At 37.7% G+C, this 22,616-nt stretch overlaps 1 protein-coding gene, 1 long non-coding RNA gene and 1 pseudogene across 6 annotated transcripts in view; 2 read left to right on the top strand and 1 right to left on the bottom strand.

The window, feature by feature from the left end:
* The window catches only part of LOC118008110, a 98,920-nt gene that overhangs the window by 7,065 nt on the left and 69,239 nt on the right, over window positions 1-22,616 (top strand). For both annotated transcript variants that reach the window (XR_004678579.1, XR_004678580.1), the window contains exon 2: window positions 17,284-17,388. This is a non-coding gene — a long non-coding RNA (uncharacterized LOC118008110). The remainder of the gene's footprint in view (window positions 1-17,283; window positions 17,389-22,616) is intronic.
* The window catches only part of PNPT1 (polyribonucleotide nucleotidyltransferase 1), a 45,182-nt gene continuing 33,663 nt past the window's right edge, over window positions 11,098-22,616 (bottom strand). For 3 of the 4 annotated variants that reach the window (XM_035001517.1, XM_035001519.1, XM_035001520.1), the window contains 9 exons: window positions 20,672-20,775; window positions 19,952-20,023; window positions 19,802-19,865; window positions 18,419-18,502; window positions 17,958-18,041; window positions 16,667-16,907; window positions 14,799-14,877; window positions 12,694-12,741; window positions 11,098-11,387 (listed from right to left, as the gene is read on the bottom strand). In XM_035001517.1, the coding sequence (XP_034857408.1) occupies window positions 11,229-11,387; window positions 12,694-12,741; window positions 14,799-14,877; window positions 16,667-16,907; window positions 17,958-18,041; window positions 18,419-18,502; window positions 19,802-19,865; window positions 19,952-20,023; window positions 20,672-20,775 (935 nt within the window). In that variant the 3' untranslated portion in view covers window positions 11,098-11,228. The remainder of the gene's footprint in view (window positions 11,388-12,693; window positions 12,742-14,798; window positions 14,878-16,666; window positions 16,908-17,957; window positions 18,042-18,418; window positions 18,503-19,801; window positions 19,866-19,951; window positions 20,024-20,671; window positions 20,776-22,616) is intronic. The other variant, XM_035001518.1, reaches the window with a different exon arrangement.
* On the top strand, window positions 18,271-18,367 carry LOC118008357 (annotated as a pseudogene).

The raw sequence follows: 22,616 nt of genomic DNA, 5'->3' as shown, positions 1-22,616 counted from the left end.
GGGCTTAAAACCATAGGGCTTTAGGGAATGGAATATCCACTCTTAAAGGACTCATGCATAGACCCATTCATCCCAGGACCCAGCACAAAAGTAAGTCTGAAAGACGCCTAGACCATATGCTTAGGAAACTCTTTTGCTAATCTTACAGCATCTGCCAGAGAGACAGGAACCTGTTGGGACTCTCTGGGGACAGAGGTGTTGGCAGACACCATTTTTGCAACCCACCCCCCCCGCCCCAGCCTGCTAGCTCAGGTAGAAGTGTCCTGCTCCCATCACAGCCCAGGCCTATCTTGCTCCAGCTGAGTACCCTGCCCCAATGGTCTACCATGCCAACCAGTGGGCATGTGCAGCCCACACAAGGGACACCCCTTGAGCGCCTGGCGCTGGTGGCCAGGAGGGATTATTTTGGACCCCCTGGGCCTAAAATATTCAGTCCTTCACAGGTTACCACCCCAAGGGCACTGCACAACCAGCAGACTGAAACATACCCCCAGAGTTCATTTGAGAAGGGCATATTTTCTTGTCCTGGAGCTTCACCCTGAGGGGCAGGATTCAGGTTTGCCATATATTCATAGGCTACAGAGGTGCCCCCAAGGGAGGATGGGTAGGGAGATAATCATATTAGTGCTCTCCCGTGGCCATATAGCAGTTCACGGATGCCTCCCAGAAAGGCACTTATATATGCCTGAAGCAGGAGTTTAGCAGTTGTCGCCCTGGTGATAACTCCATATTTCTTGGGCTGAAAGTCAGCAGGGTTTACGATTAGAGACCCACAAGACTATATATTTACATACCTTGAAAGCTGCTGCCTGTGGATCTGGCTTACTCTATACCTAAAAGAACTAGAAAAAGAAGAAATGAAGCCCAGAGTTAGTAGAAGGAGGGATATAATAAAGATCAGAGTGGAAATAAATGAAATAGAGACTAAAAAGATAACAGAAAAGGTCAGTGAAATGAAGAGTCGGTTCTTTGAGAAGATAAGCAAAACTGATGAACCTTTAGGTAGGCTCACTGATGAAAAAAGACAGGGCTCAAATAAATAAAAAATGAAAGAAGTTACAACTAATACTACGGAAACACAAAAGGCCGTAACAGACCACTACTAACAATTATATGCCAACAAATTGGATAATCTGGAAGAAATGGAAAAATTCCTAGAAATATACAATTTTCCAAGACTGACTCTTGAGGAAATAGAAAATCTGAATAAGCCAGTTGCTAGCAAGGAGATTGAATGAGTAATCAAAAACCTCCCAACAAAAGTCCAGGACCAGATGGCTTCACTGGTGAATTCTACCAAACATTGGAAGATATAATACCTATCCTTCTCGGACAAGGACACCACAGAGAAGAAAATTACAGGCCAGGCCATAACCCTGATGAACATGGATGCAAAAGTCTTCAACAAAATACTAGCAAACCAGGGGCGCCTGGGTGGCTCAGTCGTTAAGCATCTGCCTTCGGCTCAGGTCATGATCCCAGGGTCCTGGGATCGAGCCCCGCATCGGGCTCCCTGCTCAGCGGGAAGCCCGCTTCTCCCTCTCCCACTCCCCCTGCTTGTGTTCCCTCTCTCGCTGTGTCTCTCTCTGTCAAATAAATAAATAAAATCTTTAAAAAAAAAACATTAGCAAACCAAATTCAATGGTACATTAAAAGGATCATACACCATGATCAAGGTTGATTTATCTTAGGGATGCAAGTATAGTCAACATCCGCAAATCAATCAGTATGATACATCACATTAACATTTGCATGTAAGAATAAGCTGTTGTATGCACAGTACAAATGGGAGGCCAGGAGACTCCAAAGCGAAGGGTAGAGAGAGAGAAGGCCTTTGTTCATAATGATATACAGTCCTGGAGCCACCCAGCCACGGGGAGTGTGACTTGGCTTCTGTGAAATAAATTCATGGCCCTGTGAGCATCCCTACCCACCCCCACAATCGCTTTAGCTTATGTTGGTTTGTGCCCCTTGATATCAGGACATATTCTCACTTTTCCATTACACTGCCTAACACCCTGGTCTCAACTCATGAGCCTAGAATTTTATAAAAGCCTGTTGATAACATCATTGTCTACCTTCTTTTTGCAAGTAACCAAGCATATTCTTGCCTGATTAAGTGCTTTGAAAATATCACCTGTACAAGCCTTCTCTTGACTTGTATTCTTTAATAAAATTTGCTAATTCTGGTGAAGAAAAAGCACAGGGTTACGGAGTAGAAGACTGTTAAATTGGTTTATAAAATGAAAAGGCTGCTCCATTCTAAACATAAAATACCAGCTGAATATGAAGTTGTTAGTGCCTTCATTTGGAATTCTCCTTCCAGAATAGCTGCACATCTTCCTCCACTTCATTCAGGTGTTTGCTCAAATGTTACCTACTTAGGCCATTCTGGATCATTTTATCTAAAATAGTACCTTTTCTTGATCATTTTATCCCTTTACCCAGTTGTTTTTCTTTAAAAAACCTACTACCACCTGACATGCTATATACTTTACTGTTAGTTTCCATCCACTAGAATGTGAACTTTGGAACTTGATGTTTTGTTTACCAATGCATTCCTTGCACACTTTATAGTGTCTGGAACATAGTGTTGAATTAATGAATACTATGCTTGGCAGACTTGAACTAAGAAAGATGCTGATATTTACCCTACTATCTTCGATCTACAAATATAAAATATTCTGTAAGAGATGAAAAAATTATTGCATAAAAACTGTAATGTATGGGCAGGGGAGTGTCAGTAACAAAGAATATGAAGGGAAGGGTCTTGTAAGTACCCGCATTGCACTAACTACCAAAGATGGGCACTTCAATTTTAGTCATTATAGTGTTTTTAGCATATAACTGCACTTTTAGAAGTAACTTCATGGAGAGTAGGGAAAACTACCAAGATTTGAATGAAGACAAAAATATAAGTTCAGACATAAAGTGTGAGATCTTGGTTTAAGTGGAAATGGAATCTTTTTGGTGGTTTGTGATTAGTGGGCTATACTGTCATTTTGTGGAACCACTGGTCTCTAGAATTTAAGAACTAGCTTCATTTTTCTCCCAGTAGTAGTTGGGAGTCCCTTTAAGAAAAGAGAAAACTTAAAAAAATTACAATTTTGAAATGCTATAATTAAAGCTTACTCTTTTTTTTTTTTAAACTAGGCTCCATGCCCAGTGGGGAACCCAATGCAGGGCTTGAACTCACGACCCTGAGATCAAGGGTTGGACACTTAATCTACTGAGCCACCCAGGCGCCCCAAGCTTATGTCTTAAACAGAAGGCAAGTGAGAAAGAAAGATTTTTGTCACTATTAAAGAAAAATCAAATGTACAAAGCATGTAGTTTATATTTAATGTCATTTTCAATTAATCTTCAGTATTTCAGAAAATGTGCCTACCATACTATTTTACACACTATATATAAAATATACATATTTAAAAAAATATTTCACCAACTAAATTTTTAGTATTTATGAGCTATTTATGAGTCATGAATATACAAATATTTTGCAGATTTATAAAAGGATTGCATATTCTTTTTTTTTTGTAAACAAAGATGGAAATTTTTAGTCCACATATGACCATACAGATATTTTGAGTACTATATAGTTTGTGCTATTACTTGACATACTTTTCCTAGAGAACCCCTGAGTAGGAAAATGCTTAACCCCAAAGCTTTTTTTTTTTTTTTTTTTGTAGTGTTCAATGATTCATTGTTTGCGTGTAACACCCATTGCTCCATTCAATACATGCCCTCTTTAATACCCATCACCAGGCTAACCCATCCCCTCACCCCCCTCCCCTCTAGAACCCTCAGTTTGTTTCTCAGAGTCCATAGTCTCTCATGGTTCGTCTCCCCCTCCGAATTCCCCCTTCATTTTGCCCTTCCTACTATCTTCTTCTTCTTCTTCTTCTTCTTCTTTTTTTAATGTATAATGTATTATTTGTTTCAGAGGTACAGGTCTGTGATTCAACAGTCTTACACAATTCACAGCACTCACAGTAGCACAGACCCTCCCCAAAATCTATCACTCAGCCACCACATCCCTCCCACCCCCCACCATAGTTTGGCTATTGTGGACATTGCTGCTATAAACATCAGGGTGCACATACCCCTTTGGATCCCTACATTTGTATCTTTGGGGGTAAATACCCAGTAGTGAAAATGCTGGGTCATAGGGTAGCTCTATTTTCAACTTTTTGAGGAACCTCCATACTATTTTCCAGAGTGGCTGCACCAGCTTGCATTCCCACCAACAGTGTAGGAGGGTTCCCCTTTCTCGGCATCCCTGCCAACATCTGTTGTTTCCTGACTTGTTAATTTTAGCCGTTCTTACTGGTGTGTGAGGTGGTATCTCATTGAGGTTTTGATTTGGATTTCCCTGATGCCAAGCAATGTTGAGCGCTTTTTCATGTGTCTGTTGGCCATTTGGATGTCTTCTGCCCATTTCTTGATTGGATTATTTGTTCTTTGGATGTTGAGTTTGATAAGTTCTTTATAGATTTTGGATACTAGCCCTTTATCTGATATGTCATTTGCAAATATCTTCTCCCATTCTGTCGGTTGTCTTTTGGTTTTGTTGACTGTTTGCTTTGCAAAAGCTTTTTATCTTGATGAAGTCCCAATAGTTCATTTTTGCCCTTGCTTCCCTTGCCTTTGGCGATGTTTCTAGGAAGAAGTTGCTGCGGCTGAGGTCGAAGAGGTTGCTGCCTGTGTTCTTCTTTAGGATTTTAATGGACTCCTGTCTCACATTTAGGTCTTTCAACCATTTGGAGTCTATTTTTTGTGTGTGGTGTAAAGAAATGGTCCAGTTTCATTCTTCTGCACGTGGCTGTCCAATTTTCCCCACACCATTTGTTGAAGAGACTGTCTTTTTTCCATTGGACATTCTTTCCTGCTTTGTCAAAGATTAGTTGACCATAGAGTTGAGGGTCCATTTCTGGGCTCTCTATTCTGTTCCATTGATCTGTGTGTCTGTTTATGTGCCAGTACCATACTGTCTTGATGATGACAGCTTTGTAATAGGGCTTGAAGTCCGGCATTGTGATGCCACCAGCTTTTCTTTTTCAACATTCCTCTGGCTATTGAGGGTCTTTTCTGGTTCCATACAAATTTTAGGATTATTTGTTCCATTTCTTTGAAAAAAGTTGATGGTATTTTGATAGGGATTGCATTAAATATGTAGATTGCTCTAGGTAGCATTGACATCTTCACAATATTTGTTCTTCCAATCCGTAAGCATGGAATGTTTTTCCATTTCTTTGTGTCTTCCTCAATTTCTTTCATGAGTATTTTATAGTTTTCTGAGTACAGATCCTTTGCCTCTTTGGTTAAATTTATTCCTAGGTACCTTATGGTTTTGGGTGCAGTTGTAAACGGGATTGACTCCTTAATTTCCCTTTCTTCTGTCTTGTTGTTGATGTATTGGAATGGCACTGATTTCTGTGCATTGATTTTATATCCTGCCACTTGACTGAATTCCTGTATGAGTTCTAGCAGTTTTGGGGTGGAGTCTTTTGAGTTTTCCACGTAAAGTATATCATCTGCAAAGAGTGAGAGTTTGACTTCTTCTTTGCCGATTCGAATGCCTTTTATTCTTTTTTGTTGTCTGATTGCTGTGGCTAGGACTTCTAGTACTATGTTGAATAGCAGTGGTGATAGTGGACATCCCTGCCATGTTCCTGACCTTAGGGGGAAAGCTCTCAGTTTTTCCCCGTTGAGAATGATATTCACTGTGGGTTTTTCATAGATGGCTTTTATGATATTGAGGTATGTACCCTCTATCCCTATGCTCTGAAGAGTTTTGATCAAGAAAGGATGCTGTACTTTGTCAAATACTTTTTCTGCATCTATTGAGAGGATCATATGGTTCTTGTTCTTTCTTTTATTAATGTATTGTATCACACTGATTGATTTGCGGATGTTGAACCAACCTTGCAGCCCAGGAATAAATCCCACTTGGTCGTGGTGAATAATCCTTTTAATGGACTGTTGGATCCTACTGGCTAGTATTTTGGTGAGAATTTTTGCATCCATGTTCATCAGGGATATTGGTCTGTAATTCTCCTTTTTGATGGGGTCTTTGTCTGGTTTTGGGATCAAGGTAATGGTGGCCTCATAAAACAAGTTTGTAAGTTTTACCTTCCATTTCTATTTTTTGGAACAATTTCAGAATAGGTATGAATTCTTTAAATGTGTGGTAGAATTCCCCTGGGAAGCAATCTGGCCCTGGGTTCTTGTTTGTTGGGAGATTTTTGATGACTGCTTCAGTTTCCTTAGTGGTTATAGGTCTGTTCAGGTTTTGTTTCTTCTTGGTTCAGTTTTGGTAGTTGATACATCTCTAGGAATGCATCCATTTCTTCCAGACTGTCTTATTTGCTGACATATAGTTGCTCATAATATGTTCTTATAATTGTTTGTATTTCTTTGGTGTTGGTTGTGATCTCTCTTTCATTCATGATTTTATTTTTTTGGGTCAAGTCTGGCCAGGGGTTTGTCAATCTTATTAATTTTTTCAAAGAACCAGCTCCTGGTTTTGTTGATCTGTTCTACTGTTCTTTGGGTTTCTATTTCATTGATTTCTACCCTGATCTTTATTATTTCTCTTCTCCTGCTGGGTTTAGGCTTTATTTGCTGTTCTTTCTCCAGCTCCTTTAGGTGTAGGGTTAGGTTGTGTACTTGAGACCTTTCTTGTTTCTTGAGAAAGGCTTGTATTGCTATATACTTTCCTCTTAGGACTGCCTTTGCTGCATCCCAAAGATTTTGAACAGTTGTGTTTTCATTCTCACTTGTTTCCATGAATTTTTTTAATTCTTCTTTAATTTCTTGGTTGACCCATTCATTCTCTAGTAGGATGCTCTTTAGCCTCCCTGTATTTGAGTTCTTTCCGACTTTCCTCTTGTGATTGAGTTCTAGTTTCAAAGCGTTGTGGTCTAATATAGGCAGGGAAAGATCCCAATCTTTTGGTACCAGTTGAGACTTGATTTGTGACCTAGGAGGTGATCTATGCTGGAGAATGTTCCATGGGCACTAGAGAAGAATGTGTATTCTGTTGCTTTGGGATGGAATGTTCTGAATATATCTGTGAAGTCCATTTGGTCCAGTGTGTCATTTAAAGTCTTTATTTCCTTGTTGATCTTTTGCTTAGATGATCTGTCCATTTCAGTGAGGGGGTTGTTAAAATCCCCCACTATTATTGTATTGTTGTCAATGTGTTTCTTTGCTTTTGTTATTAATTGGCTTATATAATTGGCTGCTCCCATGTTAGGGGCATAGATATTTACAATTGTTAGATCGTCTTGTTGGATAGACTCTTTAAGCAAGATATAGTGTCCTTCCTCATCTCTTATTATAGTCTTTGGCTTAAAATCTAATTTGTCTGATATAAGGATTGCCACCCCAGCTTTCTTTTGGTGTCCATTAGCATGGTAAATGGTTTTCCACCCCCTCACTTTCAATCTGGGGGTGTCTTTGGGTCTAAAATGAGTCTCTTGCAGACAGCATATCGATGGGTCTTGTTTTTTAATCCAATCTGATAGCCTGTGTCTTTTGATTGGGGCATTTAGCCCATTTACATTCAGGGTAACTATTGAAAGATAGGAATTTAGTGCCATTGTATTGCCTGTAAGGTGACTGTTAACTGTATATTGTCTGTTCTTTTCTGGTCTATGTTACTTTTAGACTCTCTCTTTGCTTAGAGGACCCCTTTCAGTATTTCTTGTAGGACTGGTTTTGTGTTTGCAAATTCCTTTAGTTTTTGTTTGTCCTGGAAGCTTTTTATCTCTCCTTCTATTTTCAATGACAGCCTAGCTGGATATGGTATTCTTGGCTACATATTTTTCTCATTTAGTGCTCTGAATATATCCTGCCAGTCCTTTCTGGCCTGCCAGGTCTCTGTGGATAGGTCTGTTGCCAATCTAATGTTTCTACCATTGTAGGTTACAGATCTCTTCTCCCAAGCTGGTTTCAGGATTTTCTCTTTGTGTCTGAGACTCGTAAATTTTACTATTAGATGTTGGGGTGTTGACCTATTTGTATTGATTTTGAGAGGGGTTCTCTGTGCCTCCTGGATTTTGATGCCTGTTTCCTTCCCCAAATATGGGAAGTTCTGTGCTATAATTTGCTCCAATATACCTTCTGTCCCTCTCTTTCCTCTTCTTCTGGGATCCCAATTATTCTAATATTGTTTCGTCTTATGGTATCACTTATCTCTCGAATTCTGCCCTTGTGATCCAGTAGTTGTTTATCTTTTTCTCAGCTTCTTTATTCTCCATCATTTGGTCTTCTATGTCACTAATTCTTTCTTCTGCCTCATTTATCGTAGCAGTTAGAGCCTCCATTTTTTATTGCAACTCATTAATAGCATTTTTGATTTCGACTGGTTAGATTTTAGTTTTTATTTCTCCAGAAAGCGTTTCTCTAATATCTTCCATGCTTTTTTCAAGCCTAGTAAGTATCTTTATAATCATCATTCTGAACTCTACTTCTGACATCTTAGTAATGTCCATATTGATTAGGTCCCTGGCAGTCATTACTGCCTCTTGTTTTTTTGTTTTTTGAGGTGATTTTTTTCTGTCTTTTCATTTTGTCCAGAGGAGAATAGATGAATAAGAGAACAAAATGCTAACAGGGTAACAACGACCCCAGAAAAATATGCACTAAACAAATTAGAAAAGACCTGAAATCGGGGGAAAAGAAAGGGAAGGAAAAAAAAAGAAAAAAAAGAAAAAGATTAAAAAAAAGAATATGATCAAATATAATCAGGCTGGTGAATAGATCAGTGGCACACACTAGATTTTGGGCATATTTTGGTCTGTTAGAAGGAACTGCCTCCCAAAATTTTAAAGAAAGAAAAGTTCATATATGTACAAAAATAAGGGTAAATACGGTGAAGGGATGGAATATGACTGTAAAGATGAAAATTATAAAAGATTTTATAAAAGGAATTGATAAGAAGTTGGTTGAAAAAAGAAAGAAATTAAAAAAAAGGGGGGAGGGAGAGAAAGTGATCAGGCAGGAGACTAGAACAAAGCCATACACTAGAGATTTAGGGTATATTTTGGTCTGTTAGAAGAAACTGTATCCCAAAATTTTAAAGAGAGAACAACTTATATATATATATATACCAAAAATAAGGTTAAGTACTATGAAGGGATAGAATATGACTCTAAAAATAAAAAATAAAAAAGATTTTTAAAAAGGGATTGATAAGATGTTGGTTGAAAAGGGGAAAAAGAAAAATTCAAAAAAAAAATTCAAAAAATTAACTATGAAAGACTAAAGAATCGGGAAAAAAAGCCATTAATTCTATGTGCTGTATTTCCCTAGCGCTGGCGTTCTGCCTTTCTCATTGATCAATAAATTTGGTCTTGGCTGGCTGTTCTTGCTGATCTTCTGGGGGAAGGGCCTATTGCAGTGGTTCTCAGATGTCTTTGCTGGAGGCGGAATTGCACCGCCCTTGCGGGGGCTGGGCTAAGTAATCTGCTCGGGTTTGCTCTCAGGAGCTTTTGTTCCTTGCAAGCTTTCCCTACAGCTTTGGAGGATGAGAGTGGAAATGGCGGCCTCCCTATCTCTGTCCTGGAGGAACCGAGAACTTGGGGCCCCACTCCTCAGTGAGCCCCCAGAGAAAAGCAGTCAGTCACTCCCATCTCCCCGGTCTCCGGCCACACTCTGTGCTTACCTGGCCTGTGACTGAGCATTTCTATCTCTGGCACATGACCCCGTTTGCAGTCTCCAAACCCAGCAGATTCCTGCGGTGTGTTTATGCGCCGCTCCTCCTGGGGGAAGAAGGGGAGTCTCCCCGATCTGCCGCTTGTTGGGTCCCTGCTGGAGAAGAATTGGCCCGACTGTGCTGCAGATCATAGTTTATGGCAACTCCGAGCTGAGAGCCCACTCCTTGACTCTGTCTTTGCAGCCGGCTTCCCCACTCCGATACTTGGGAGCTCTGCCACCCTCAGGCACCCCTGGTCTTTGTGTGACTCCAAGGGTCCTGAGACCACACTGTCCCAGTGTGGTCCACCCCTGGCTTAACCACTGGAGTGTCATCCTCAGCGGAGCCGACTTCTAAAATTTCCGATTTTGTGCTCCGCTGCTGTATCACTTGCTGGTAGTGGCTGATGGAGGCTCCCTCCCCCTGCTGTCTCTCTTCTTGGATATCACCTCGGATTCACTTCTCACATCCTACCTTCCAAAAAGTGGTTGCTTTTCTGTTTAGAGAGTTGCTGGTATTTTCTTTGATCTCCTGTTGAGTTCGTAGGTGTTCAGAATGGTTTGATCCCTATCTAGCTGAATTTCTGGGACCAGATGAAATTTAGGTCTCCTACTCCTCTGCCATCTTGCTTTTCCTCCAGGATTGCATATTCTAAATTAGGACTAAATTAGGACTTCCGTAAGCCATTTACTTTTTTGTGGAATTATGTAACATATGAAATCATTAAAATGAACATCTTATAGCAATTACTAATAACTATGTTAACAGCCTCTATATAGGACTGTGTCAAACATTAACTGAAAACCACGATTTTTCCATCCTTTATACCAAGAACATCCATACATTTGCAACATATACTCAAAAAATGACCTAGCTCTATTTGATGAGTAAATGACTTTTTTGTGTTTTCTAAATAAATATATTTTCTAAATTTGAAAAATGTACTCCCTCATTTGAATTAGGATCCCATTTATAATATTTATTCCACTACATTTATGGTTTTGTGACCAATTTGAAAGGTGTTATATCATTAAAAGCAGATCAAATTAGCTCCTTCAACTTATATCCATTAACTGTACTAAAGAAACTAGCTTTGAATATGGCAAGTTCCAGTTTGTGAAACAGATGTAGCCAAATATAGCTCTTGTGCAGAGGTGAGCCATTAGATGACTAAGAGTAAACTGTCACTACTATATACAAAGAAGAAAAAGAAGATAGGTAGGAAGAGATATCTAGTAGCAAATGTGATCTATTCTAAGGTTTTAAGCAATTTCAGAATTATAGGAACTAAAGGGCAATCTTTTTAAAGATGTATAAATGGTTTAGTTTTAATAATATTTATTGATTTATAATGTAAATAAGAGAATATAGGTAGCTCTTGAAATAAAAAAATAGACCACATAAAATGTGCACTTTAATACAAATCATTAGAATATATTTATACTATATATAAATCTACACATTAGAAGATACTACTGAAATTTTGCTCTATAGAATATCACTCTAGAATTCTTTTTAAAAAAAAAAATCACTGGGTGGAATTATGTGATGACTGTGAAATAGATTCTCCCATTACAATGCTATTTCTGTCATTTAGAGTTTTGACAACCGTTGTAGCTGGAGATTGTAGCACTTTACGAGAAAGCCTCATTCTTCCATCAGCTGGATCACGTCCAAAGTATTTCACCTGTATTAAAGAAGCCAATTTACTTTTACAGTTGTAGTACAGTGATCAACATCCAAATTAGATATTTAAATTTATATGGTGCATAACAAAACAATGATTAATGATTTTACTTTGCTGAAAGCATAGCTTAGTGCTAAGTAGAGGTATATGGTAATAAATATAATTTGGTTAAATAGCTCTTATAAGAAAAGAGACGGGTATTTAGATGCCCTATTATAACCTTCTGTTAGACTCAACTATGCCTTCTTATTTCATCCTAGGCCAGGTCCCTATACTGGAAGAACAGTGAAAGCCATGGCGTATGATTCTAGACAAGAGCTTTCTGAGCCTAAGGGTACTATAAACTATATAGGATGATGGTTAGGTCATTCACACTATTCCTCAAAGGACTATCACACTGGGAATTATTTGGCTTGACTTTAGACACCACAAGTCTGGGAAAATGTGGCAGTTTTTAAGTCCCTTCTGATGTAAAAGCACAACCTTATACAGATACTAGGTCTTAGTTCTTAATCTTCCCTAGAGGCTACTTGAACAATGGGACTACAGATTGGGAATAAACTAGAAGCCTTGGTTACTCAGTTCATGGGTAATAGGTATAGCTGGAACAAAATGTGGTATGGCCAAACCAAACCAAACCACACCAGACTGGCAGTGACTTCCTTTATCCACTCATAAAAAACTATAAAAAAGGACAAACAACATGGCTTTCATCAAGCTCAAAAATTTTTAGCTGTAAGCAGTATAGAACCAATTAAAGTCTCAACTCAAACATGACATTCAAGGCCTTTAACAGAGTCACATTTTCAGAGTTCTCCTGTCCTGTCTGCAAATCACTGCATAGCTATTACTGACTTCATGTATTTTTAAAAGCTCTGAAGAGGGGCTACTGTTCTAACTAAACTGCAAGCTCCCTAAGGGAAAGAATTGCAACTTAAATCCTTAGTCTGTTTAGAAGCAAACAAAATTAAAAAAGCACAGCACATAAATAATACAAATCACAGATGCTGATTTGATTCTTTTAGCTTTTTGAAAAAAAAAAAAATAATTGAGGGGTGCCTGGGTGGCTCAGTCGTTAAGCGTCTGCCTTCAGCTCAGGTCATGATCCCAGGTTCCTGGGATAGAGCCCCGCATCTGGCTCCCTGCTCAGCGGGGAGCCCGCTTCTCCCTCTCCCACTCCCCCTGCTTGTGTTCCCTCTCTCATTGTGTGTGTCTCTGTCAAATAAATAAAATCTTAAAAAAAAAAAATAATTGGAACTTCGAGTACAGTTTACAACTTTAAGGCTAAAAAGTTGAATACAAGTACCTGAATTTCTTGGCCAACTTCTAATCCGAGGGCGGTGGGATGTTTAATCTGAAAGAGAACATGTTCATCTCTTAGTTGTTGTGCATAATTTCTTAATATCCATAGTAGTACACATTTTTTAAGTGGAAAGTTTTATTGTTTTTTCTGATTATAAAATCTGTTGATTATAGAGGCTTAAAATAATACGTATTCAAATGAGAGCAAAAATCATCCAAACCTCTCTACTTTTTAGATACCTGCTGCTGATACTCTAACAAGTGTCCCTTCAAATGTCTACTTAGTACATACTGCATTTGTAAAAATGGACCTTACTGAGCTTGTTTTCTAATATGTTGATTTTTCATTCAATAATATGTTGACATCCTTTTATATCAATAAATGAAACAGTACAGTTGAATGTTCAAACTATATAATTTGTTTAACTGTTCCCCAAAGATGGTCATTTAATTCATTTTAAATTCTAATATATTTTTTTGAAGATTTTATTTACTGGGGAGGGGGGGAGTGAATGTAGGGCACAGAGGGAGAGGGAGAGGGAGAAGCAGACTCACTGTGGTCCACAGAGCCCAATCAGGGCTCAATCCCAGACCTGAGATCATGACCTTAGCTGAAGGCAGATGCTTAACTGACTGAGCTACCTGCGCCCCTTAAATTCCAGTATTGCAAATGTTAATAATTACTGAATCTAGATGTAAGGTATATGTGGGTTCAGTGTACTATTTTTTTTCAACCTTTCTGTAGGTAACTGCAGTGTTGCAACAATTATGTATTCATTTACTCAAATTATCCTCTCAGAACAAAGTCCTAATGTAGAACTTGTAGGGCCAAAGGTACTCACACACATTTACCATTTTTTCCTTCATATTTTTACTCACATTGGTAATTTTCAACTCTCTGAAAGTTGTAAAATGATAACTTAGTTTTATTTGCATATAAAAAAATTGCTGTTGGGGTGCCTGGGAGACTCGGTGGGTTAAGCATCTGACTCTTGATTTCAGCTCAGGCCATGATCCCAGGGTCGTGAGATCAAGCCCTGAGTTGGGCTCTGCTCTCAGTGTGGAGTCTACTGGAGATTCCCTCCCTCTCCCTCTGTTACCCACCCTGCTCGCCCATGCTCTCTAAAATTAAAAAAATAATAATAAATAAATCTTTAATTAAAAAAAATTGCTGTTGATATTGACCTTTCTTACTGATCCATATAAACCCTGTGCATATGAAGCCTCTCTCATATGTTATATACATCTTTTCCCAAGTTGCTACTTGCCTTTCAACTTTATTGTAATTTTGCCATATACTTTTTAAAAATGACGTCAGGGGCAGCTGGGTGGCTCAGACAGCTAAGCATCTGACTCTTGATTTCGGCTCAGTTCATGATCTCAGGGTTGTGAGAGCCAGCCCTGTGTGGGACTCTGCACTCAGCAGGGAAGTCTGTTTGAGATTCTCTCTCTCTCTCCCTCTGCCCCTCCCCTTACTCATGCAGTTGTGCTCTTTCTCTAAAATAAATAAATCTTTTTAAATAAAAAGAGTAGACATTCTGCTTCATGAAAACCAGCTATTCCAATACAATGTATTGAGTCATCTTTGTTTCTTCAGAGTGAAAATGCAACTTTTAGTATGTATTATATTCCCATGTATATAACTGGATGATTTCTGTCTCTATTTTCTGTTGCATATTGTCTAATTCTAGGTCAGTAATATACTGTTTCATTCTCTATAGCTTTATATTTCAATATTTGGTAAACCAAACATTCCTATTATCCTTTGCACCTATAGTTTTCTTGAATAGTTTCATATTTTTAGTTTTATCTTGCTATGCTTGGTTGGCCAAGAAAATTGGGAAGACAGGGCTATAGGTAGGTATTTTTAAAAAGTAACTGTTATATGTTAACTATAGATGTGTTAACTCGAGTGTTTCTATTCCATCATACAAGTACAAACAAATACCTGTGTTAAACAGTGTACAAAACTTTTGTCAGCAACATCGCTGTCATTTTCAGTTTTCTATATTTAGGCTAGTAGTGGACAAAGTGCACAATCCTCATCAACCCAGGTAATTTCACTATGATGATTTTAAGGCAGTTTTAAAAATAAGTTATTTTTTTTACCTTTCGTTGATCAAGTTGTGTGTTATGAAGTAGTACTGCAGTCATATTTGGATATAGTTTAACCATTACTCCAGTGTCTCTGAAAAGGAAATAAGCCTGATTAAAACAGTATCTGTGTATCTACTGATAATCAAACTGATTATGTATTCATTGGAGAACAAAGTAAACACGCATACAAAATTGTAAAAACGATTATCTAAAAGAGATACTTATTTTTTCAATTGAACATACACCCTGTATTTAAATTTTTTTAAAAAGATTTTATTTATTTGAGAGAGAGTGAGAGAGAGAGCATGAGCAGGGGGAGGGAGAGGGAGAAGTAGACTACCCTGAAGAGCAGGGAGCCCGACTTGGGGCTCGATCCCAGGTCACGACCTGAGCTGAAGGCATGTTCTGAGCCACCCGGGCACCCCTACACCCAGTATTTAAATACTTGTGAATGAAAGGACAGAGAAGAGATAAAGGAAAATTGTGTAGTGACAAGCTTTTAGACTATATATTCTTCTATATTTCTCTTCATAGTGTTTCTCCAAACATTTTGAAATGACATTAAATTTTTATTTTTTTAAAAAATTTTTATTAGAGAGAGAGAAAGCGACAGAGATAACAAGAGAGCACAAGCAGGGAGTAGAGGGATAGCAACATTAAATATTTTAAAGTAGTGTAGATTAATCATCAGCCTATTAAATAATGATTTAAGGAAGGGGGTTGGATAAAATATTTATTTCATTAAAAAATTTGTCTTTTTTTCACTCATCTACTAAAATAAGCCATCCAATTTCTTCGTTTGTCACCTGTGATATTAAACAAATTATTCCATTGGCTTTTGTTATTCATTTCTTTTTTTTTGTTGTTAAAGATTTTATTTATTTATTTGAGAGAGAGAGAGAGAGAGCACATGAGAGGGGGAGGGCCAGAGGGAGAAGCAGACTCCCTGCTGAGCAGGGAGCCCGATGTGGGACTCGATCCTGGGACTCCAGGACTGAGCCACCCAGGCGCCCTTTTGTTATTCATTTCAAATAGCTTTGAACACTCAGGCTACATCGATACATATATGTATTTCTTTCCTTAAAAGAGGGATTTTCAAGGGCCCCTGGGTGCCTCAGTCCATTAAGCGTCTGCCTTTGGCTCAGGTCATGATCTCCGGGTCCTGGGATTGAGCCGCGCATTGGGCTCCTTGTTTGCAGGGAGCCTGCTTCTCCCTCTCCTCGCCACTTGTGCTTTCTCTCGCTACCTCTCTCTCAAATAAATAAATAAAATCTTTAATAAAGGGGGGGGCATTTTCTCATCCCCCAAAATCGATCTTTTTAGCTGACAAAAAATGCTTTGAGGTTGAAACTGACATTTAAAAAAATGTGAGGGCATGTCTTGAATGGAGCACTGGGTGTTTATACACAAACAATGAATCATGGAACATCAAAAACTAATGATGTAGTGTACAGTGATTAACATAACATAATAAAATAAAAAAAATGTGCTCCTTAGCCATTAAGTAGTACTATCTTTAAAACAAACCAACCAGAAACTATCAGAAAAAGAAAGAAAAAGGAAATACTGCTAGGTCTATTTTCGGCCTGTTTTACTGTTTATTGGGAAAATTTAAATGGTGGTAAATTTGGTTCAAGAAAACATTTATTTAGATGAATCTATTAATATAATTATAATCACAGAATCATGTTATTGAAAATCAACAAACTGGTATAGAAAATAAATTATACCTTAAAAATAATTAATGATTTTATGGTAGGTAATTGACATAAAATCTAAATACCTTACACTTTCAAAGTACATAATGCAAATGTGAAGTTAACATGTGCTTGTAATATAAATCTTACAAAAAAACAGCATGGCATATTAGTTGATATTACCTGATTTCAGTTATTGTGGCGGTATACACTGCTCCAAATTCTAGCTGCTGCTCTTGCTGTAAGTGCAAAATAAGCCATAAGATGAATAAACAGCAACAAAATGTAGAAAAAAGTATTATAAGATCTATACTTACATCATCTTTACAGATTTCAGTAATGAAGTCTCTTGCTTCATGCATAGCACTTGGTGTTGGTGCAAATACAGAAAATGTTTCTTCATCCACCTGACTAACAGTTACTCCTTTTAAAAAGATAATTTAACATATTAAAGTTAACTTGCTCACTCTAGCCGAGTCTAGTTTCAGAAAGTAGATGTGAGAGCAGGGGACTGACCTGTAAGTAGCTGGGCAGGGTTGTGTTATATTTATTCATTGCTTTAGGAATGAAGGGATTCACTCACCAAGAAATACACATTGCACACCTGCTATGTATCTGACATTGTACTAGGCCCTGGGGAAACAACAGTGAGTCACTGTCTTTGTGTTCTTGGAGCTCACAGTTTGGTAGGAGAACGCATATTTAAGTCCTAATTTTGCAGCGTTTGGTTTTGCTCTCTTAATTGTAAGTAGAAACTATACTAGAACCTTTTCCTCACCTTTTTTTCTTTCTTACTCTAGAGTGGTGAACAGATGGATGAGGGACAAAATCATGTCAGTTTCTCAATCTAAAGAGCTGGCTAAGACAACTCTGCTTCTCACCTTCCTTCAATAACCTCAAAGCTGGTAAGTACTAGGTAACTCAAAGATTGCATACTATTTCTACACTCTTTAAATAAAAGAGTCTAAATAAGACTAAGTGAAAAATAGCAGAATAGAAAATGACAGCAAAGTCCTCTAAAGTGAAAAACTAAACATTTTTCTAAATGTTCAATTTTAAAATGTCACAAACCATTTGATGAATTGATGAATTCTAGGTCATCCTAGGTTAAGAATGAATGTTGATTTATTAAGAGGCATACAGAAAACTTAGAGTAAAGACATGTCAGTGTTATATTCTTTTCTCTTGTTCTTGCATATCTCAAACATATTTTTTGAACACAATAGAGATGAAATGGCAACTTATGTAGCCTACCATTAAAACCCTCAAACTTGGGGTGCTTGGGTGGCTCAGTTGGTTAAGTGTCTGACTGTTGATTTCGGCTCAGGTCATGATCTCAGGGTTGTGAGATCGAGCCCTCGAGTTGGGGTCCATGATGGACATGGAGGCTGTTTAAGATTCTCTCTCCCCCCTCCGCCTTTCCCCCTCCCTCCCCCCAAAAAAATAAAACCCCCAAACTTTATACAACTCTTACCTGTTTCAGCCTGAAGCTTTTTTAAATGATATCCACCCGGTCCAACAAATTTTGCCCGTTTTGATAATGGAACCTGAATAGTTTCTGAAATGCAGTACAGACAAAATTGTAAATAATTCAAATACATATATGAACCTAAAACATATCTTGATCAGTCAAGATTTTTTTTGGCATAGACACATGTAAAAATATTTCATGGGAAATAGAAAAATAGTTACTTGACTAAAGTTTCTGAAAGTACTCATGCCTAAAAGTATCTCCCTAAATTTAAAATATTTTAACTATAGAAATAGTTAAAATATTTTCGTTTTGTATCGCTTCTCGGCCTTTTGGCTAAGATCAAGTGTAGTAAAATATTTTCGTTTTGTGTATGAAGTTAAAGGAAATTTAAATATAATAATATACTTTCATATATTAATGTTTACCTTATCACAGAATAAATAATAACTTTATTCCATTACCTACAACAGGTCCATTTTCTTTTCTAGATGCTCGAGGTTTTGAAATGGTTTTGTTCATAATCTGTAGTATCTCCTTCTTTGCCACTATAAGAGATAAAAACATAAAAATTATAACTACAGTTGACCCTTGAACAACTAGAGATTAGGGATGTCTACCCCTGCATCAAAAATTCGTGTAAAACTTTTGATTCCCCAAAACTTAACTAATAGCCTACTTATTGACTGGAAGCCTTACCCATGGAAAAAAACAGTTAAGTAACACATTTTGTTTGTTGTATCTATTATACTCTATATTCTTACAATAAAGTAAACTAGAGAAAAGAAAATGTTAAGAAAACCATAAGGAACAGAAGATATATTTACAGTACTGTATGTATATTTATTGAAAAACATTTGTGCATAGGCATGGGATAGGGGGCTGGCCTTGGGATGGCAAAGTTCCACAGCCTGGTGGCTTAGGCTCAGCAGTGGCAACCCCTGGGTGGCCTGCAGGCTGCAACAGTTGCGTGGAGGCATAGTATAGCTGCTTCATCTGCCTGGACATGTACCACTGGCCCATGGCCATACACTGGCACCTATGGCCACATGTGAGTATGCTGGTCTCCAGGAGGCCTCGAGGCCAAGGTGCCCTGGTGGGGAGTGAGTCCCCTCCTAATCCCACAGGCACAGAGGACTTAGTGCAGGGATGTCCTATACAGTGCTGTCCCTGCCCTCTGGGCTTGTTTTTCCACTTCAGCCCAGTCTTCTGCTGGCCAGCCCTGGATGCTCAATGGGACCACCTTCTCAGTACACTGGGCGATCTGCAGCCCTGCCCAGTCATGGCCGCCCCCCCCAACCCCCAGGGGCTGCTAATTGCCTCAGCAGGCCTCTTAGGATACTCAGTGCAGCGGGCATGACCTCTTGTGCCAGCTGCCTTTAGTTGGTCTGGTGGGATGGGCAGTAGTAAATAAATGACTTGCTGTTGTAAATAAATGCTTTTGTTGCCAACTCTTTAATAAAAACAATCTATGTATAAGTGGACCCATGCAGTTTGAACACACATTGTTCAAAGGTCAACTGTATATAAAATAAATGTGATAAGATAGAGCAGTATTCTTAGTTTTTATAGAGTAAAATCCAAATTCTTTAACTTAGTAATCAAAGCTCTTCATATCCTAATTACCTTTACAATTCTACTTATAGTCCCCTTTCTCCATAAATCTTATCTTAGTCACTTAACTTGTAAAAATTGAATTTTCTCTGGTCTCTCATAAAGGTTTTTACATGAAATTTCATTTTCTAAAGCAGTATTTTATAATAAGCCCATTTTTAATATGCCTAATGGGAATTATAGTTGCCATGAACAATGATGGAAAGAGAATCAGGCACACTGGCTTAACTTACCTGAGGCTTGTTGAATGGCCTCCATTACAATTTTTATTGGTATTCCAGGTAATTTAATATCAGCCTAATGTGGAAAAGTCAAAAAATTATATAAATATTGATTCATTATTTAAATATTATAAAAGTGAAACAAAATAGGTTTTAAAATACCTGTAATGCAGTTATTCCCTTATTGGTGCCGGCTATTTTGAAATCCATGTCACCATTGTAATCTTCAATTCCCTGAAGGAATTTAAGAAATGATATAGTGTTTTTTTTTTTTTTTAAGATTTTATTTATTTATTTGACAGAAAGAGAGAGATAGCAAGGGCAGGAACACAAGCAGGGGGAGTGGGAGAGGGAGAAGCAGGCTTCCCGCCAAGCAGGGAGCCCAATGCGGGGCTTGATCCCAGGACCCTGGGATCATGACCTGAGTTGAAGGCAGCCACCTAGGCGCCCCAGAAATGATATAGTTTTAAATAAAAAATTCACCCAGTCACTATAGAGGAATTTTGAAAAACAGCTGTAGAAGTAAACCATGTCCTCTAAGACTAAATACAAAAAAGTATCTTCTACATTAACTACTGCTTCTAATTTGTGGCTTTTTAAGTTAGAAGTGTTTCATCATAAAATCACTTTAAGATCATGTTGCCCCCCCAAAAATGCACAGGGATTCATTTATGATCACCCTGAAGTAAGCCGTTACGGATATTTATACCGTCATATATATATTTTAACTCACATCCTATAAAATCCAAGGCTAGTTGCAGAGGAGGAAAGTAAGAACAAGGACCACCGTTTCTCAAATGTTATTCTTCTAAGCATCCAATGCTTATAAAATGTGCATCATCATCTTCATCACTGAATATTTGAAAACATGGATATACTTACCAGAATATCTGTCAGTAAACGATAATCTATTTCACCCTTGTCAGGACTGTTTTTGGTGACCAATCCAATTGCCACACCTGCGACAGCAGATGAAATTGGAACACCTGTAATTGAGAAAAAGAGCTTGTATGTAATGTGTACATCAGCCTAACACACATATTTATCATTCTGTTAATATTTATTTTAAGTGGTGTTTTAAATTTGACATCATCAGAACTAAGCTGGAAGGGTCTTCTATCTACCTCATTTCTTCTTAAGCACATGACAAAAGCCCCTTAAAACAATTCTAAACAGGTAATCACTGTTCTCACAAAAACTTCTATAAAAGTAGCAAACTTAACTCTTAATGGAATCCATTTGTCTTTTTACTTTTGGTATATTTATCTTCTTTTTTTAGAAAAGTAACCATGTTATTGGTAAATCCTTCCAGCCTAAACCCCTCAGCTCACCTTTCCATGAAAACCATCAGTAGGTTTTTTTGTGTGTGTATCCTCTCAGAAAATTTGTGCCCAAATATGAATCGAAGTGTAAGCTTTTATTTTCTTTACTTATGGAAGCATAGTGAATGCACTCACTATTCTGCACCTTGCGTTTTTTCACTTAATAGCATACCTTGGATATTGACACATAATGCCACACAAAGTTCCCACCTTATTCTTTTGAATGGCTGCTTAGTACTCCCTGAATGGATTTATTTATAAGTCACATAATAGAAGTGGGATTACTGAGTAAAAGGGTGTGTGGGTTTACATTTACTATAAATCTGTCAAACTGCCTTCCACAGCGTAGCATTTTATATTTTTACCAGCAGTATTTGAGGGTGCCTCCTGTTCTACTTTCTTGTTAATTCCTGTCAAACCTTTTGACCTTTGTTACATAAAGGGTAAAAATGGTAGCTTATTGTTTTTAATTTGATTTTTTATAAGTGAGATTAAACTTTTTTAAATGTTTACATACTGTTTATTTTATTTATTTATTTATTTAGGCTCCATGCCCAGTGTGGAGCCCAATGCGGGGCTTGAACTCACAACCCTGAGATTAAGACCCAAGCTGAGATCAAGAGTTGGACACTTAACCACCTGAGCTACCCAGGCACCCCTTATATTTCTTTTTCTGTGAATTGCCTGTTCATGGCCTTCAACCATTTCCCTACTTGTTTGCTAGTCTTTTTCTTAATGATTTATAAAAGCTCTTTCAATATGGACAGTACATCTTTGTTAAATACAAATACAGAATATTAAAGGAAATATATTATTTCCTAGTCAGTTGACTTTGTTTATTGTGATTTATTTTCCTGTACAGAATTTTAAAATTATATGAAATCACGGTTCCTGGATTTTGCAAATAAAAACAAAAAAAGAAAGATTTTTCCTAATATTTTGATAAAATCTTCCATGTTTCAATTTTTTACAAAACATTTAAGGTTTTATCACTTGGAACTTATCTGTTACAAAGGAGTGTGGCGGGGATCTCATTTCATATTCTCTAAGCAATCTCACTTATGCTCATGGTTTTTAACCATAACCTATAATGTTGATGACCTAAAAACCTCTCTCTCCTGCCTGTTTCTCTTTTCTAATAAGCCCTAGATCTGTACAGCCAATTTGCCTATTGGACATTTCCAGTTAAATGTCCCCAAAGCACCTTATATGTATGTACATATATTCAAAATGTAATCACACCCAATAAGTCCTTTTTGTCTTGCCTTTCTTATCTTGGTTGAATGCAACTAAGACACTCATGCCAGAATCAACACTTCTTTCCTCATTTCCTATATGAAGTTACAAAGATCTGATAGTTTGTCCTTTAAATTTTTTTATAAAGCTGTCCTTTCCCCTAAATACTGTAACATTCATTGCTACTCCTTTAGTCCAAGTCCGCATTATTTCTTGCTCTGACAACATTCTCCCTGTCTGGTTTCCCCAATTTTAGTCTCTCCCCTCAG

This window comes from Mirounga leonina, unplaced genomic scaffold (genome assembly GCF_011800145.1).
Source record: "Mirounga leonina isolate KUSES-001 unplaced genomic scaffold, KU_Mleo_1.0 Mir_125, whole genome shotgun sequence".
Lineage (NCBI taxonomy): Eukaryota > Metazoa > Chordata > Mammalia > Carnivora > Phocidae > Mirounga > Mirounga leonina.
The sequence above is the reverse complement of the archived record's forward strand: the minus strand, read 5'-3'. Positions and strand labels throughout refer to the sequence as shown.